General features: G+C 39.2%; 1 protein-coding gene across 1 annotated transcript in view; it reads left to right on the forward strand.

Moving 5' to 3' along the window:
- ZNF133 (zinc finger protein 133) overlaps window positions 1-18,220 on the forward strand; it is a 28,750-nt gene extending 10,530 nt beyond the window's left edge. Inside the window, exons 2-4 of the mRNA XM_033095427.1 lie at window positions 12,257-12,383; window positions 12,521-12,616; window positions 16,336-18,220. Of these exons, the coding sequence (XP_032951318.1) occupies window positions 12,263-12,383; window positions 12,521-12,616; window positions 16,336-17,933 (1,815 nt within the window). The 5' untranslated portion in view covers window positions 12,257-12,262 and the 3' untranslated portion in view covers window positions 17,934-18,220. The remainder of the gene's footprint in view (window positions 1-12,256; window positions 12,384-12,520; window positions 12,617-16,335) is intronic.
- The last annotated feature ends 640 nt before the right edge of the window (window positions 18,221-18,860 follow it).

Raw genomic sequence — 18,860 nt, forward strand, 5'->3', positions numbered from 1 at the left:
TGTGCAACATAATGATTTGATACATGTTATATTGCGAAATGATTACAACAATCAGTTTAGTTAACATCCATCATCTCACATAATTACGGATTTGAATTTTTGATTCAAGATGATTTCTCATATCCCCAAATGTTTCAGGATATTTAATTCAGCTTGGAGTAATTTGTTATGGCTTTCTTTGTATCACTTTTTAAAATTTTTTGGTAGAATTTTTTTTTAGCTGAATTTTGGATTCTCATTTTTCTGTTTTGATTTTCTATGGATGAAAATTGCATGTCTGCATTTTTGTAGACAACTGTGAGATTCTAGTTTTTTTGAAATTTCTAGTTCAGGAAAACCCTTCTGTCAGTATAGTAAGTATGGTTTCTTTAGTGGATTACAAGAAGAGGGGAGATTGTGTGTTCTTTCATTTTTTTTTTCTTTAAATTAAAGTTTATTGGGGCGACAATTGTTAGTAAAGTTACATAGATTTCAGGTGCACAATTCTGTACTACATTATATCTCACATTGTTCACCACCCAGAGTCAGTTCTCTTTCCATCACCATATATCAGACCCCATTAACCCTCTTCTAGAGCCCCACTCCCCCTTTCCCCCTTACCTTCTGGTAACCCCTAAACTATTGTCTATGTCGATGAGTTTTTGTTCTTTCAGTTGCTTGTCTTGTTCTTTTGTTGTTTTCGGTTTATATACCACATATCAGTGAAATCATAGGTTTTCTACTTTTTCTGTCTGACTTATTTCACTTAACATTATAATCTCAAGATCCATCCATGTTGTCACAAATGGTCCTATTTCATCTTTTCTTAACCACCGAATAGTATTCCATTGTGTATTCCATACCACAACTTCTTTATCCATTCATCTATCGAAGGACATTTTGGTTGTTTCCATGTCTTGGCCACCGTAAATAAAGCTTCAATGAACATTGGAGCACACGTTCTTTATGGATAAATGTTTTCAGATTTTTTGGGTAGATATCCAGGAGAGGGATTGCTGGGTCGTACGGTAATTCTATTCGTAATTTTTTGAGGAACCTCCACACTGCCTTCCATAACGGCTACACCAGTCTGCATTCCCACCAACAGTGTATGAGGGTTCCTTTTTCTCCACAGCCTCTCCAACACTTGTTACTATTTGTCTTGTTGATGATAGCCATTCTAACTGGGGTGAGGTGATATCTCATTGTGGTTTTTATTTGCATTTCTCTGATGATTAGTGATGTTGAGCATTTTTTCATATGTCTATTTGCCATTTGTATGTCCTCTTTGGAGAAATGTCTCTTCAGGTCCTCTGCCCATTTTTCGATTGGATTGTTTGTTTTTTTGTTGTTGAGTTGCATGAGTTCCTTGTACATTTTGGATATCAGCTCATTATCGGAAGCACTGTTTGCAAAAATCTTCTCCCATTCAGTTGGTTACCTCTTTATTTTGTCGATGGTTTCTTTTGCTGTGCAGAAGCTTTTAAGTTTCATATAGTCCCATTCTTTTATTTTAGCTTTTACTTCCATTGCCTTTGGAGTCAAATTCATAAAATGCTCTTTGAACCCCAGGTCCATAAGTTTAGTACCTATGTTTTCTTCTATGCAGTTTATTATTTCAGGTCTTATGCTTAAGTCTTCGATCCATTTTGAATTAATTTTGGTACATGGTGACAGACAGCAGTCCGGTTTCATTCTTTTGCACGTGGCTTTCCAATTCTGCCAGCACCATTTATTGAAGAGGCTGTCTTTTCTCCATTGTATGTTTTTTGCTTCTTTGTCAAAAATTATCTGTCCATATTTATGTGGTTTTATTTCTGGGTTCTCAGTTCTGTTCCATTGGTCTATGTGTCTGTTTTTCTGCCAATACCATGCTGTTTTGATTATTGTTGCCCTGTAGTACAAGCTAAAGTCAGGGAGTGTGATACCTCCAGCACTGTTCTTTTTTCTTAAGATTGCTTTGGCTATTTGGGGTCTTTTGTGGTTCCAAACAAATCTGATGATTTTTTTGTTCTATTTCTTTAAAAAATACCATTGGGATTTTGATGGGGATTGCATTAAATCTGTATATTGCTTTGGGTAATATGGCCATTTTAACTATGTTGATTCTTCCAATCCATGAGCACGGAATGTCTTTCCATTTCTTTGTGTCTTCTTCAGTTTCTTTTTAAAATGTCTTGCAGTTTTCAGCATATAGGTCTTTTGCATCCTTGGTTAAGTTTATTCCTAGATATTTTATTCTTTTTTGCTGCAATTGCAAAAGGAATTTTTTTTTATATGTTTTTCTGAGATTTCATTGTTAGTAAATAGGAATGCAGTGGACTTTTGTACGTTGATTTTGTAGCCAACAACTTTACTGTATTCGTTGATTGTTTCTAATAGCTTTTTGGTGGAGTCTTTAGGGTTTTCTCTATATAGCATCATGTCATCAGCAAAGAGTGACAGTTTAACTTATTCATTCCCAATTTGGATGTCTTTTATTTCTTTGTCTTGCCTGATTGCTCTGGCGAGGACTTCCAACACTATGTTGAAAAGCAGAGGTGATAAGGGACAGCCCTGTCGTGTTCCTGAATGTAGAGCACAGGGCTTCAGCTTTTCACCATTAATTATGATATTAGTTGAGGGTATGTCATATATGGCCTTTATTATGTTAAGGTATTTTCCTTCTGTACCTATTTTATTAAGTGTTTGAATCGTAAATGGATGTTGTATCTTGTCAAACACTTTTTCTGCATCAATTGATATATTCAGGTGATTTTTGTCCTTTGTTTTGTTTATGTGATGTATCAGATTGATGGATTTGCGTATATTGAACCATCCTTGTGTCCTAGAGATGAACCCCACTTGGTCGTGATGAATAATCTTTTTAATGTATTGTTGCATTCAATTTGCTAGAATTTTGTTTAGGATTTTTGCATCTGTATTTTTCAGAGATATTGGTCTGTAGTTTTCTGTTTTTGTGTTATCCTTACCAGGTTTTGGTATCAGGGTAATGTTGGCCTCATAAAATAAGTTAGGGAGTACTGTCTCTTTTATTTTTGGGAAGAGTTTGAGTAGGATTGGTATTAGATCCTCTTTGAAGGTTTGCTAGAATTCACTATTGAAGACATCTGGTCCTGGACTTTTGCTTTTGGGAAGGTTTTGGATGACTGATTCAATTTCATTACTGGTGATCGGTCTATTTAGATTTTCCAGTTCTTCATGGTTCACCCTTGGAAGGCTATATGTTTCTAAGAACTTGTCCATTTCTTATAGGTTATTGGATTTCGTGGCATATAGTCCTTCATAGTATCCTTGGATGATCCTTTGTATTTCTGTAGCATCCATGATAACTTCCCCTTTCATTTCTGATTTTGTTTATTAGTGTCTTTTCTCTTTTTATCTTAGTGAGTCTAGCCAAAGGTTTGTCAATTTTATTAATCTTTTCAAAGAACCAGCTCTTTGTCACATTAATTTTTTTTATTGTCTTTTTCTTCTCTATTTCATTTAGTTCTGCTCTGATTATTATTATTTCCTTTCTTCAGCTGACCCTGGGTTTCATTTGTTCTTCTTTTTCTAGTTCTTTAAGGTGTAACCTGAGGTTATTTATTGGGATTTTTCTTGTTTCTTGTAATGAAATAAATTTCCCTCTTAAAACTGCTTTTGCTACATCCCAAAAATTTTGGTAGGATGTATTTTCATTCTCGTTTGTTTCTATGTATCTTTTGATCTCTCCTCTTATTTCTTCTTTGACCTGATTGTTCTTTAAAAGTATGTTGTTTAATCTCCACGTGCTTCCCATCTCTGCACTTCTTCCTTCCCTTCCCCCCCCCCCACGCAATTTGCCCACCTTTAGGTGATTTCAGTCGAGCGCCTCTCAGTCTTGCCTGTCTGCTGCACAGGGAGTCCTTTGTGGTGTTGTAGTTGTTCAATTTGTTGTAAATTCCAGGGGAGATTTCAAGAGGCTCACCTCATGCCACCATTTTATGGTGTCTCTTGTTCTCTCATGTTTAATTTTTAAGATTCTCTTCTGTTTTTCACGACTCGTAATTTTCTCCCTCTTGCTTGTTTTGCCTTGCAGTTTCTAAGGGATGCCTTTCCTTGCTTATAATCCCCCTTTCCCCTGAAGCTTTACCTTTCCAAGACTTCCTAGTCTCATTCTGTCTATACTTTAAAATCTCTTCCCTGTATGTAGTAGGTGCTCTGAACTATCAGAATACTTTTTCAGTATATTACCACATATGGTGACCTCGTTTTTATGATGGTTGTTTTCAATCAACTTTAAATCTGCTGTTAGTGCCTCTCTTCTCTCGTTCATGTATTTTCCCTCCCTGAGCTGCTCTACTGCTCCCAAAATGGCTTAATGTAGGGAGTGTGGGAGATAGCTTACTGATTTAATGCTTTTCATTTTTTTATAGGTAATTATTTACAATTTGAAATTAGCACATTCTCTGTCTAGTAACGCTAAAAGAATGTATGCTTTGTGTAGTTTACTTGTGTCTCAGTAGAAACTTAACTAAGTTATGTAGCAATCTTCTTTTACTTGATTGGACGCAAATTCTAAACTTGATCTCTCCTGTGGTGAACAGTAGTTGAAATTTGCACAGCTCATTCAGTCTTCCAGGTGTTATTATGCACTTGAGCTCCTTGTTGTCTACTTGTCTTATGTATTCAGGCAAAGTAGTCAACCAAAGACTTTGAGAGGGGCTTATGTGTAGAGTTAGGGCTCCATCCATTGTTGCTCCCACTTTTCTTGGATTTTACTGTACAATTTCCAGGAAGTCTGGATGCCTCAGACTCTTGGTCAGCTCCCCTTGTGCCACGTGAGGGACTGGGGAGTGCCCTCAGATGAAAAGCCAGGTAGATTCAGGTCTCACCCACTGTGTGTCCCTTCTTTGAAGGGTTATATCCTTTCCAGTTTGTGACTGCTTTTGGTTGCAGTGTCTTTAGATAGTTGGTTTTTATATTTTGATTTATACAAGGCTTATACAGGTAACCTCCATATAATACAGTTGTTAGGTTCCTAAAAAATTCCATGTTATGCAAATCCGTGTTATACAAAACAGAGAACTGGTACAAAAAAGGGGGTTAGGTTCCAAAACTTAAAAAAAAAGTACTATTATATTTTTATAACTAAGAGAAATATCTTTGTTAAAGCAACTCTCACCAAAAGTATAACATATTAATATGTATTAAATAATGTTTTTTTTTTGTCTTCACTACTAAGCACCATTAACCGAGGGCATTTTCTTTTTGACAAGATATCTTCATCCTCTGAACTTAATACTCCACAAACAAAATGGATTTAAAATTCTAATTTTAAAATTCTGCGGTCAAATCTGATACGACATCCACGCTTGAATGAAAAATTTCAAATGAGATATCTTTTGCTCTTAAAAGCTTTCATTATGTTCCATGTTATTCGGGGATTTCCCTAATTTCCAATGACATATTTTTTGTTCTTAAAAGCTTTTATTACACTCCCTGTTGTTAGGGGATTTCTCTAATTCTCAAATCGTGTTAGAGTGAAACTGTGTTCTAGAATGCCATATTGTACGAGGGTTACCCCCAATTCTCTAACTTGTTAGAGCAAAACTGTGTTATAGAGGTACCATGTTGTCTGGGGGTTACCTGTAGTTATTATTGGGTTAGTTGAATACAAGCTATTCTATCAGTATCAGAATCTAATGGTACTGGTATTTAATTTACTATTTTTTGTTCTTTTTATTGTTTTCTTTATCATTTTCTTCTTTTTTTGTTGCTTTTCAAAGTTTTTTTATTTTTCTCTTGTTCTTTTTAAAACATTCTTTTGTTTCTTTTTTTATCTCCTATTTTTCTTGAGTTGAAGGCAAGTGAAAACAAATCGTTGGTTTTTTAAATTTATTACATTGGTAATTTAAAAAAAATGATGGAATATGTATTATTAGAAGTGTGGAAAGGGGTACTTTCACATTCGGTTGTTGGGATTGTGAATTGGTATACCTTTGGGGAACAATTTGGCAGTATAAACGTGTGTTCAATATTAAGACTAGTAATTCCACTCCTTTATCACTCCTACAAAAATACTGACACGTGCAAAAAGGTATTGCTTGTAACCTTGATGGTGATAAACACTACAGTCTATCAATTGACAGAGGACTACTTTGTTTAAAATTATGTGGTCTGCTGGTGGAAATAGTATGACAATTATTAAAAAGAATGGAGTTAGATCGATAGTGCTGGTGTACAAACAGCCCCAAGATATTAAAGGAAAATAAGATGGTACAGATGGTTTTTATTTATGGGAAAATAACATTATTTGCACATATACACAAATATGAATGAAAATGAAGAGATAAAGGTATAAATCAAAGAGTAGTCATGGAACAGGAAACAGTTAATACCAGTTACTCTGGGGAAGGAGGTGGGTCTGGGGCAGAGTCCAGAAAGAGAACTAAAGTTTTTACTTTGTAATCTTCAGACTGCTGTGGATTCTTTATAACACTAACAAACATGTTAATTACACACACACACACACACACACACACACACACACACGTATAATGAAATTATACCACAAAAATAAATTTCTTGAAACGTCTTTTGACTTCCCCTATGATTTGCAGTTTTCATTTCTTTCCTAACCTTTTCATTGAAATCGTAATATTTATTAGTTTAATCTGAGTTGTCATAATTCATTATTTCAAACTGATAATTCATTCTGGCCAATTTTTTTCCCTTGGTTATTGCTTTAGGTTTTACTGGTTTTGTTCTCAGTGCAGTGTTTTCTCTGTCCTGGCTACCCAATGAAAAACTGTATACTTCTGACTTTTAATGAAAAATAAAAATTAAAGGAGACAATAGTATAATGAACATCTTATGTGCATCATCTTGATTTAACACTTCTTAATATTTTACAGTATTTATTGCATCTGTTTTATGGTGATGTTTAATAATTTTAAAATAATTTTTATTAATCAAAAATTTTCAAACATGTTCAAAAGAGAAAATCAATAAAACCAAAAGTTGGTTCTTTGAAAAGATTACCAAAATCAACAAAACTTTTAGCTAGCTTGACTAAGAAAACAAGAAGACTCAAATTACTGACATCAGAAATGAAAGTGGGACCATTACTACCGATTTGACAAAAATGAAAAGAGTTATAAGAGTATTATGAACTATTGTACACCAGCAAACTGGATGACCTAGATGAAATGGATAATTTCTTAGTAACAAAACCCCTCAAGACAGAATCATGAAGAAATAGAAATTCTAAATAGACTAGTAAGAAGATTAAATCAGTAATCAAGAACTGCCTGATAAAGAAATGCCCTGGACTTGATGGCTTCACTGGTTAAGTCTGCATTTAAATAACTAACACTGATTCTCAAACTTCTCCAAAAAAATTGAAGAGGGAACACAGTCTAGCTCATTCTAGCAGTCCAGCATTACACTGATACCAAAGACAGACACAAAGACAGTAAAGAAAACAACAGGCCAATATCCCCATGAACACTGGTACAAAATTTTCACAATGCTAGCAAACCGAATTCAACACCATATTAAAAGAATTATACACTTAAAAACTATTAAAAGAATTCCACTGGTCAAGATGGTGGAGTAGGTAAATGGATGCTTGTTTCCTTCCATGACCATATTAAAATAGAACAATTAACCTGGGTTACCATCTAAAGACTAGCTGAACAGAAGTCATATAACTAAGGATATAAAGAAGAAGGCACCTTGAGACTAGTAGGAGGAGCAAATATGTGAAACAGGCTGTCCCCATGCCCACAAGTGGCAGTGGAGAATTCGGAGAAATATCCTGACTGCAGAGGTCTTCTCTGAAGAGTGAGGGATCCTAACCCCATACTGGCTCTCCAGTCTGGAGCACCCGTGCTGGGAAGAGGAACCCCCACAACATCTGGCTGTGAACATCAGTGAGGTTCCATTCAACTAGGTGAGATGGAAGGCGGCTGGAAACCCAGGTGTCCTCTTAAAGGGTCCGCGCAGAGACTCTCACTCCCAGGCTCTCACACTGGACTCCAGCGGCGGAACTGTGGCTCGGGTGGTGCCACTGACATACAAGAAGAGACTTGAGTTGTGTGGCTGCAGGGCAAGGGCTGGAGGGAAAGTCCCATTGTCCCTGGGTTGAACCCTCCGATGTAGCTGGCAGGCAGATGCCATCTTTCCTGTGTTGAGCCATCCCCCCACAGCCAAATTTGAATTTTCATTGTCCTGATAAGCTCCGCTCACTCCACCCTGGTGACTCCTGAGGGCTTTGCCCCACCCAGCTTACTCAATGCCAGAGGCCTTTTTGGGGCTGGCAGGCAGCTGGTGTTGGCTGTTGCTGCAGTCTTTTTTGGACATCTCTCGGGTCTGCAGACCCTACATGGGTGGCTGGCCATAGTGTGCTCTGAGACTTTTGCAGAGTGGAACCCAGGCTCAAAACTGGGGTCAAATCTGAATCCACATTAACCCATTGAATATCACTCGCCCTATGCTGGTGACACCTAGGGACCCCGCCCCATGCAAGTTGTGCATTGCTGTAGACTGGTGGCCTGCGTGAAGCCGGTGTTGGCCTGCATTGCAGTCTTTCTTGGACAGCTTTCAGGGGTCCACAGGCCCTGGCAGGATGCAGCTGGCCTTGGTGTGCTCTGAGCCTTTTGCAGAATGGCCCAGTCTCAGAACTGGCATCAAATCTGAATCTGTATTAATCCATTGAACACCACTTGACTGTGCTGGTGACTCCCTGAGACTCCGCCCCACCCAACTCCTGAGGTTTTTTTCAGTGACTGACCCTTAAGGACAGCCAGCAGGCCTCAGGGCGCCCTCGGCTTTTTGCTGAACTACCCCAGGCCTAGTACTGGTGATGGCCAGCCTCAGTTTACAGCGTGGCCTCTTGCACACACCTCCAGGTCCAACCAGGCAGCAACCAACTACAGATAGTTTTATAGCTCCTACCAGGTAGCTCTGGACCAGTCACAGGCAACGGCTGACCATGGCCTATACAGGAGCTCCTCCCAAGGGGCCCCAGAAGCAGCATGTCCAGTGGCCAGCTTCAAACCACAACAGAATACCACTCTTGACCCCACAAGGAGCACACCCAAAGGGTTGTCTTGGCAGGCACCAGAGCCTGCTGCGGCAAATCCTGCTCTACTGGGTCAACCCCTGCATAGCAGCTCATATGCTGTGGTCATGACCAGTCCTCACAGCTAGTAAGCCTGAGTCAATCCCACCCACTGATGTACCAACAGCTATAAAGGCTCAACTACAGTAGGAAGGCACACAAAACCCACATGAGGGACACTCCTGGAGCATCTGACTCAGCATCTGACCAGGGAGCCTGTGCCACTGGGCGCCATTGGTCACCTACTGCATAAGGCCACCCTGCCAAGACTGGGAGACATAACAGATATATTTAATACGTAGAAACAAACACAGAGAGGCAGCCAAATGAGGAAACAAATAAACAGAATGTCCCAAGTGAAAGAACAGAAGAAAACTCTAGAAAAAGAACTAAACAAAATAGAATGAGCAATCTACCAGATACAGAGTTCAAAACGCTGGTTATAAGGATGCTTAAGGAATTTAGTGAGAACTTCAACAAAAACATAGCATAAAAAATGATATTAAAAACCATTAAAGAAAAACACAGTCAGAAATGAACAATACAATAACTGAAATGAAGACTAGACTACAAGGAATCAACAACAGGTTAGATGAAGCAGAGGATCGAACCGTAATTTGGAAGACAAGGTAGCAGAAAACACCTAATCAGAACAACAAAAAAAATAAAAGAATTTTTTAATAAAAAGATAGTTTAAAGGAACTCTGGGACAACATCAAACATAACAGGACTCACATCATAGGGATACCAGAAGGAGAAGAGAGAGAACAAGGGTTTGGGAACCTATCTGAAGAAATAATGACAGAAAACTTCCCTAACCTGGTGAAGGAAATAGACATACAAGCCCAGGCAGTGCTGAGAGTCCCAAACAAGATGAACTCAAAGAGGCCCACAACAAGGCACATCATAATTAAAATGTCAAAGGTTAAAGACAAAGAGAATCTTAAAAGCAGTGAAAGAAAAGGGTTAGTTACCTACAAGGGAGGTCCCATAAGACTGTCAGCTGATTTCTTAGCAGAAACTTTGCAGGCAAGAAGGGAGTGGCAGGAAACATTCAAAGTAAGGCAAGAAACTACAACTAAGACTACTCAGCAAAGCTATCATTTAAGATTGAAAGAGAGAGAAAGATCTTCCCAGACAAGAAAGTGCTAAAGGAATTCATCATCACCATACCAGTATTACAAGAAATGTTAAAGCAATTTCTTTAAGAAGAAGAAGGCTGGTGGGAAGAACATAAATATGAATAATAAAATGGCAATAACTATATACCTATCAATAATTACTTTAAATGTAAAAGGATTAAATGTTCCGATCAAAAGACATAGGGTAGCTGAATGGATAAGAAAACATTCTGTTTACAAGAGACCCACTTCATGTCAAAAGATACACACAGACTGAAAGTAAAGTGTTGGAAAAGTGTTCCATTCAGGTGAATGGAAATGAAAAAGAAGCTGGGGTAGCAATATTTATGTCAAAGTAGACCTTAAAACAAAGCCTATAATAAGAGACAAGGAAGGATATTTCATAATGATAAAGGAATTGATCCAACAAGATGGTATAACCCTTGTAAACGTTTATGCATCCAACATAGGAGTACCTGAGTACATAAAGCAATAGTGCAGTCACTGTGGAAAACAGTACAGTATTTACTGAAAAAGAAAAACAAAATTACCATGTGTTCTGGCAGTTCCACTTCTGGGTATAAACCCAAAAGAATTGAAAGCAAAGATTCAAACAAATAATTATACACCAAGTTGCATGGTAGTATTATTCACAGTAGTTAATGGGCACAAACCAAATGCCCATTGATAATGAATGGCATATACATACAATTGAATCGTTTTTACTCTTGAAAAAGAAGGAAATCCTGACAACATGTTTCTGCATGAATGAATATTAAAGAAATTATGCGTGAAATTAGCCCAACACAGAGGACAAATATTGTATAATTCCACTTATTTGCCTTACATAGAATAGCTTCATACTAGAAATGAAAAATAAAATGGCGGTTAGCAGGGTTTGGTGAGGAGGAGGGAGTTATTGTTTAATGGTTATAGAGTTCCAGCATGGGATGATGAATGAGTTCTGGAAGTGGATACCATGGTGATGGTTATACAACAATGTGAATATACTTAATGCTACTGAAGTGTACACTTATTACAAAAATGATAAAAATAGTAAAATTTTTGTTGTGTATATTTTATATTAAAAATTTAAAAATCCTAGACTGCTATAGTCCACCTATTCTGTGTCTTACCAGTAGGTGCCTTTTATTCCTCCCAGGTCCTCCCTGTCCACATAATGCCTTCCTCTCTTCCTTTTCCCACACTGTCCTCTGCTTCTCACATGGGTTAGCTGGAATACCTAGTACTTTCCTCTTGCCACGATTCCTGGCCATCCTTCAAGACCAAACTCTTGGGCCTCTCTCATGAAATCTTTCCTGATGTGTGTGTTCCAGTATGCCCTCCATTTTGGAATAGTGTTAAGGATATACGAGTGAAACTGGGCAGAAGGATGAAAATGGGGTTTAGAAATGAATTTGTAGATGAGTGGCCAAGAAGGTCCGCCCTGATCATCCACAGTGTCGGGCCATAAATGTCACAGGTGAGAAAACCGAGGTACTGGTTGATGGCAGAGGAGGACCCCAAACCTAGGGTGTGCGATTCAAGTCCGTGCTCTTTATCGCTCTCCGCTTGTGCCACTCAGGCCTGAGAAGGCCAAAGGGGCTTGGGATTTAGGGGAAGGACCGAGTTGTAGTTTAATCTATGCCATTACTGAATTATATGAACTTTAGTCACTCAGATGCTTCAATATTGATTTGATTGGTCATAATTTTTAATCTTTAAAATTCTTAAAACTCAGAAAGTCTGTTATGCTTTACTACTATTTAATTTTTATATGTTGTCTGCTCTTCTCTCTCCCTAGATTTAAAGTTCCTGAGAGTTGGGGACTCTTTTTTGCATATATTCTCCAAACAGCCCACCCAGAATCTTGAATGTAGATTCACAGGTGCTGCTGGCTGGCTAATAGCAAAGGTTTACAGGTCTTGGAACACATGGTACCAGGGTCAAAAAGGCAGGATCTAGATATCTCTCCTGCCTGCCCCAGGGCAGTCTTCTCCCTACCCTTCACCCTGAGTCATGGGCAAGGCTGGCTCTTCAGTGAACAGGGCTGTGTTTTGTGTTACAGGCACACATGGCATTCAGAGATGTGGCTGTGGACTTCACCCAAGAGGAGTGGATGCTGCTGAGCCCTGCTCAGAGGTCCCTGTACAGGGAGGTGATGCTGGAAAACTACAGCAACTTGGTCTCGCTGGGTAAGCCTGGCATCTCTTAGGACTCTTATTCTTGCTGCTGTGTACTTTAGGATGTGCTTGAAGCAGCTATCTTGCTTTCTGACTTGGCCCTTGAGCCCATAACCTGTAGCCACCTTGTTTTCTTTTCCTGTGAGCAGGAATTCCATTTTCTAAACCAAAGCTCATCACCCAACTGGAGCAAGGGAAGGAAACCTGGAGAGAGGAGAGAAAATGCCTACCAGCCACCTGTCCAGGTGAGTGGAGAACACTGGGCAAGTGGAGCAGAGAACTGCAGGCAGCTCAGGGGGTGGGAGAGAGGAAACATTGCTCAGGTGCTCGAGAGGGAAGCCTTTCTCCTCACCTCCTGGGTTGCTGTTTGCATTGCCTGGCAGGCTTCCCTTCCAGACCTTCATCTTCACTGGAGTGTGAAGGGGCTTTCCTCCACTAGAAGCCTTTCTTTCTCCCACTGTGTTTGCCTTCTCTACCTCACTCAGTTCTCTTTCACATTCATGGGCTTCTTTTTCATTACTATTTTTCTTTAAAAGATCACATAAGAATGGTGGGGGCTGGTGGGGAGGGGGCGGTTTAAGGGGGAGAGGGAAACTAAGTGAGCTAAAGAAAGAAGGTTAAGCCCAGGAGGGAGGCTAAAAATCCAGTTCATAAATTGAAATGGAATTCCTAAAAATCTGAGCCAAGAATAGTTTTTAGATTTTTTAATGGTTACGTAAGTACCTATATAATATCCTCAGTTTTACTTTAGCCCTCAAAGCTTAAATTATTTACTATCTGACTGTTTAAGAAAATGTTTGCTGACTCCTGTTCTAAGGGATTATAATATACAGTCCTAACTTTTCTAATTCTATTTATTCTGGTTCCCATTTTATGTAAAAACATAAGAACATTGCAATTGCATAGTTCCCAATTACCCCTCCCCCAACATCTTTTATAGTTGTCATTTGTAATATACCTACATACATTGTAAACTCCCTAATACAATGTTAAAATATTTGTTTGAAACACTCATGTATTTTTTAAATAAAAATAAAAAATATTTTTATATGCATCTAGATAATTTACTAATTTCTATATTTATTCATTTTTTTCCTGGAGATCTGAGTTTCTTCACCCTAAAGGACTTGCTTACCATTTTTTTGTGGTGCAGGTGGCAGTGTATTTGCTATATTTTGTTTTTCTGAATGTATTTTTACTTCACCTTCATTCTTGAAGGATATTTTCATTGGATAAAGAATTCTAGATTGATTTTTCTTTTTAGTGCTGTAAAGATGATGTTCCCCTTTTCGATACTGAAGCATCTGAGTGACTAAAGTTCATACAATTCAATAATGGCATAGATTAGCTGTCATTTCCATAATTGTTACCCCTTTTTATCCCCTCTGGCTACTTTCAAAGTTTTCTCTTTGTTTGGTATTCAGTTGTTTGACCATAATGTAACTGTTCAAGCATACTTTTCTTTATATTTTTCCTGCTTGGGATTCACTGAGATTTTTGAATCTGTAAATTTACAGCCAGAGCCAAATTTGGGAAATTTTCAGACATTATTCCTTCACATGTTTTTTTCTGTTCCCTTTTTGGGGCTACAATTACATGTGTATTTGTCCTTTTGGTATTGTCCCACAATGATAGGTTAAGGAGCCTATCCGTATTTTTAAATCTTTTTTTCTCTCTGTTCTTCAGATTGGATGATTTCTGTTGATCTCTCTTCAAGTTTACTGTCTCGTCTGTCATCTCCAATATGCTGTTAAGCCCCTGGCCAGTGCATTTTTCATTTCAGATATTGTACTTTTTAGTTCTGTCATTTCCATTTACTTTTATTATAATTTTCTCTTTTTGTTTGATATTTCCTATCTGTTTATTAATGATGAGTCAATTTTTCTTTACTTTCTTTAACAGAAAACTCAGATACTTAATCTATATATTATTAAATGAAAAAGTTGCAGAAGATATGCACTGTTCAGTATTTTGTTTAAAAAGGGAAGTGTGTGAAAGACTGTATACTGATAACGTTTATGTGAACATAGAAGTCTGTATTGTTATTTACCGTTACTAGTGATTACCTTAGTGGGAATAGAATTGGATAGAGTGGGGCAAGGATTTCTGGGAATTTTTCTTTCTGCTTAGCATTATTTTTAAATTATAATGGTATAGATAGCTTTAAAGAATTATGTGTGTGTTTTAATTTTTAAAATACTTTTGTCAATTTTATAAATGTCTCATGCACAACAAAGTATGTTTTCTTTTTCTATGTAAGAAATTTTCTATTTCTGTTTTATTAAATTTTAAAAAGAGCCTTACAATTAATTGTCTTTGAATCGAGGGACTATAGCATATATAATGGAAATTATTCCTATTATTTGGGTTGTTGATATCCTTACTTTTTATCTGCTAGGACGAGTCATAAAGCTCCCCAGTGTCATTGTAATTTATATCAAATTTGCCATTTATTTCTAAGTTTTTGCCTTATATTTCACTTCAGTAAACTGTTATAAAGATTCATGACAATTATAATCTCATTTACTAATGAAGTTTTTAACATTAAAATTCTGTTTGTTCCATGTGATATTTGTTTCACTTTCCCTTTCTTTCTGGTTAGTCTTAGCACCCACTTTCTTGTGTATTTTTTTGGTATGGTATTTCTGTGTTCATCCTTTTATTTTTAAATAAAAATAATGTGATTTGGGTGTTCTTCTTTTAAGCAGCAGCATGTAGCTGGTATTACATTTTATGCCAAACTGAGTGTTGTCTTTTATAACAGGGACTGTGTCCCTTTCACATTTACTGTAATAACTGATAAGTTTCACAGGACTTACTTAGGAGCTGACTATGGGGCAGATGCGTAGGTGCTTGACCACAGTGATAGGGGAGGTCAGGGCAGAGGAAGTAAAGCACCTACTTCAGCTTGGGCTGCCAGAACAAAATACCACAGACTGGGTGGCCTAAACAGCAGAAGTTTTTTACAGTTCGGAGACTTGTAGTTCTTGGAAAATCAAGGTATCAGCAGGTTTGGTCTCTTAGGAGGCCTCTCACCTTGGCTTGCGGATGGCTGCCTTATCACTATGTCCTCACGTAGCCTTTTCTCTGTGTGTACACATCCCTGCTCTCTCTTCCTCCTCTTATAAGGACACCATTAGATTGGATTAGGGCCTCACCCTTATGAGCTTTTTAAACCTTAATTACCTTCTTAAAGGCCCTGTCTCCAAACAGTAGCATTTTACATAAGGGAATAATTCTGAAATGTAGATGTGTACATTGTTGTTTTTTAAAAGTTCAGTTCATTGATCAGGGAAAGAATGTTCAGGTAGATCCAGTAAGATCTGTACCGGTTTTTTTCAAATTGTGTGGTTATTTATTGCCTTCAGCTGACTTTGTTGAAAACCTACTGCCTTGTAGGAATTCTGGTACAAAATAATCCTCTTTTTTTATTTGTTAGTGAATGGGGAAACTCTAGTTCAGATATCTCACATACAATTTCTTTAGCCACTCTTGTGCTGCTTCCTGCACTAGGGGTTCTCCAGTCTGAATGACTACTCTCTCAATCTATCCCTTTGTCCTCATAGGGAAATAGCAAAAGATAGGACATTTCCACATGGATCCCTGGTTAGATATCTGTCAAAGAAAATGCTTGTGGACACAGTTTATATCAGTGTGGATCGTTGTTAGTTAGAAGATAATTGTAGTAAGGGGAAAAGATTGTTGCTAATTGGCCCTATTTAGAGAGCCAAAACTGCCTGTGATACTTTTATAGTCTGATACATAGAAGAGGCTTAGGAGTGGGTTTTCTGGATTGTAATGGAAATTGGAAGATGTGATAGGCTGGAAAAGTAGGTAGACTGGGTAGCACTTAAGTTTTAAGCATTTTGAAGAGCAGGGAATCGAGTCTTGCCATCAGACTTGGGGGAATGGCTCAGGTTGCCCCACCGAGTCTCAGTTCTGACTCAGACTCTTCTCTCTGCAGCAGAACCAAAGCAAGAACTCCACTTCTGTCCTTTTTGCCCTCCGGATTTCTCCAGTCCTAAGTTCCCCATGCAGCACATGCTGTGTAATCATCCCCCCTGGACCTTCCCATGCTTGTGTGCAGGAAATCATATCCAGCCAGGGGATCTGTGCCCAGGGGACCAGAAGAAGCAGGAACAAGCCTCTGATCCAAGTTCCTGGAGGGAAACAGCAGAAGGTCATGAGAGAGGAGCCAACCTTTCATTTGGAAAGACAAAGAAAAGGACTTTAGCAGCATTTTCCACGCCACCCCAAAGGCAGCCAGTGAGCTCTAGGAATGGCATCAAAGGGATGGAAATAGAGGCCAGCCCCACTCAGGTGGGGAATCCTGAGGAAACAGACAAATTGCTGAACAGCATAGAAGTCTTAGGATTTGGAACAGTCAATTGTGGAGAGTGTGGACTGGGCTTCAGCAAGATGACAAACCTGCTTAGTCACCAGAGGATACACTCAGGGGAGAAGCCATATGTGTGTGGGGTGTGTGAGAAGGGCTTTAGTCTAAAGAAAAGCCTTGCCAGGCACCAGAAGGCACACTCGGGGGAGAAACCTATTGTGTGCAGAGAGTGTGGGCGAGGATTTAACCGGAAGTCAACACTCATCATCCACGAGAGGACACACTCAGGCGAAAAGCCTTATATGTGCAGTGAATGTGGGCGAGGCTTTAGTCAGAAATCAAACCTCATCATACACCAGAGGACACATTCGGGGGAGAAGCCCTATGTGTGCCGGGAATGTGGGAAAGGCTTTAGCCAGAAGTCAGCTGTCGTTAGACACCAGCGGACACACTTAGAGGAGAAGACCATTGTGTGCAGTGATTGTGGACTAGGCTTCAGTGATAGGTCAAACCTCATCTCACACCAGAGAACGCACTCAGGCGAGAAGCCTTATGCCTGCAAGGAGTGTGGGCGATGCTTTAGACAGAGGACAACCCTCGTCAACCACCAGAGGACACATTCAAAGGAGAAGCCTTATGTATGTGGAGTGTGTGGCCACAGCTTTAGCCAAAATTCAACCCTCATCTCACACAGACGGACACATACCGGGGAGAAGCCTTATGTGTGTGGGGTGTGTGGACGAGGCTTTAGTCTGAAGTCACACCTCAACAGACACCAGAACATACACTCAGGGGATAAGCCCATCATGTGCAAGGAGTGTGGGCGAGGCTTCAGCCAGCAGTCAAATCTCATCAGACACCAGAGGACACACTCAGGGGAAAAGCCCATGGTATGTGAGGAGTGTGGGCGAGGCTTCAGCCAGAAGTCAAACCTCATTGCACACCAGAGGACACACTCAGGGGAAAAGCCGTATGTGTGCAGGGAGTGTGGGCGGGGCTTCAGTCACCAGGCAGGTCTCATCAGGCACAAAAGGAAACACTTGAGGGAGAAGCCTTACATGTGCAGGCAGTGTGGACTAGGCTTTAGCAATAAGTCAGCTTTAATTACGCATAAATGGGTACATTCAAAAGAGAAGCCTTGTGTATGCAGAGAGTGTGGCCAAGGCTTTATCCAAAAGTCACACCTCATCTTACATCAGATGACACACCAGGGGGAGAAGCCTTAGGTGTGCAACACCTGTGGGCAAGGCTTTAGCTGGTAGCCTCACCTTAACAGACACAGGAGGATGAAATATCTCCACCACAATCCACCACTCCAACCTGACTCTCAAACCTCTTCTCTGTTTGGGGCAATCTTCTGACTCCTTACATGGTCTTTGAAAGTAAAGATGGTGGTGAGGACTAAATCAACATTTTTACACTTTCATGAAATGGAGTAGAAAAATGCATTCCATAAGTGGTCAGAGGACATTTGGCTTAGTTTACTTTCTCCACACTAAATCTTCGTGTTTTGTGGCCTTTTGTTTTAATAAACTTTGCTTCTTTACAAATCTGTAACCTGGCTGTGTACCTCATTCACTCATCTATAACCATAGGGAATAAGGAGTGGTACAGATATCTTGAACTCTTCCAAAGTCCACTATTCCACAAGAACTCAATTCCTTGGAAGACATAAGAACTGGGTCACTAGTATATTGATTGGAAAGTGGTCCCTTGTATTAGAGAGTCTAGGAACTGTGTTCAGGGATTTCAGGTGAGGGGAGGGAATCGTCCAGGTTTCTTCCAGAAAACACGTCTTCCTCTGGAGTCCACTTTCATCTGCAATTACCCTCTTGCCTTGGCTTCTATGAAAGCTCTCTTGCTTGCATCTCTTCTTACCTCTCAGGTGTTTACTGCCTTTGCTGAATCATCCACTAACCACCTCTTTTGCTTTTTCTCAGGCTTTAGTCTCTGGTTCTCCCATCATGGAGCACCCTCAACACCCTCAACAATACATTGTCCCCACACTCAAGTCTCAGGGCTTGGTGTTTGAGCTATGACCAAGCAATTCTTTAGTCTCAGAATCTTGGGTCTCCAGTCACACTCATATCAGGTCACCCCTCGCTATAGGACCTCATCAGCACTCCAATAATATAAAGACCTTTAACCATCTT

Source organism: Rhinolophus ferrumequinum, chromosome 23, assembly GCF_004115265.2.
Source record: "Rhinolophus ferrumequinum isolate MPI-CBG mRhiFer1 chromosome 23, mRhiFer1_v1.p, whole genome shotgun sequence".
Taxonomy (NCBI): Eukaryota; Metazoa; Chordata; class Mammalia; order Chiroptera; family Rhinolophidae; genus Rhinolophus; species Rhinolophus ferrumequinum.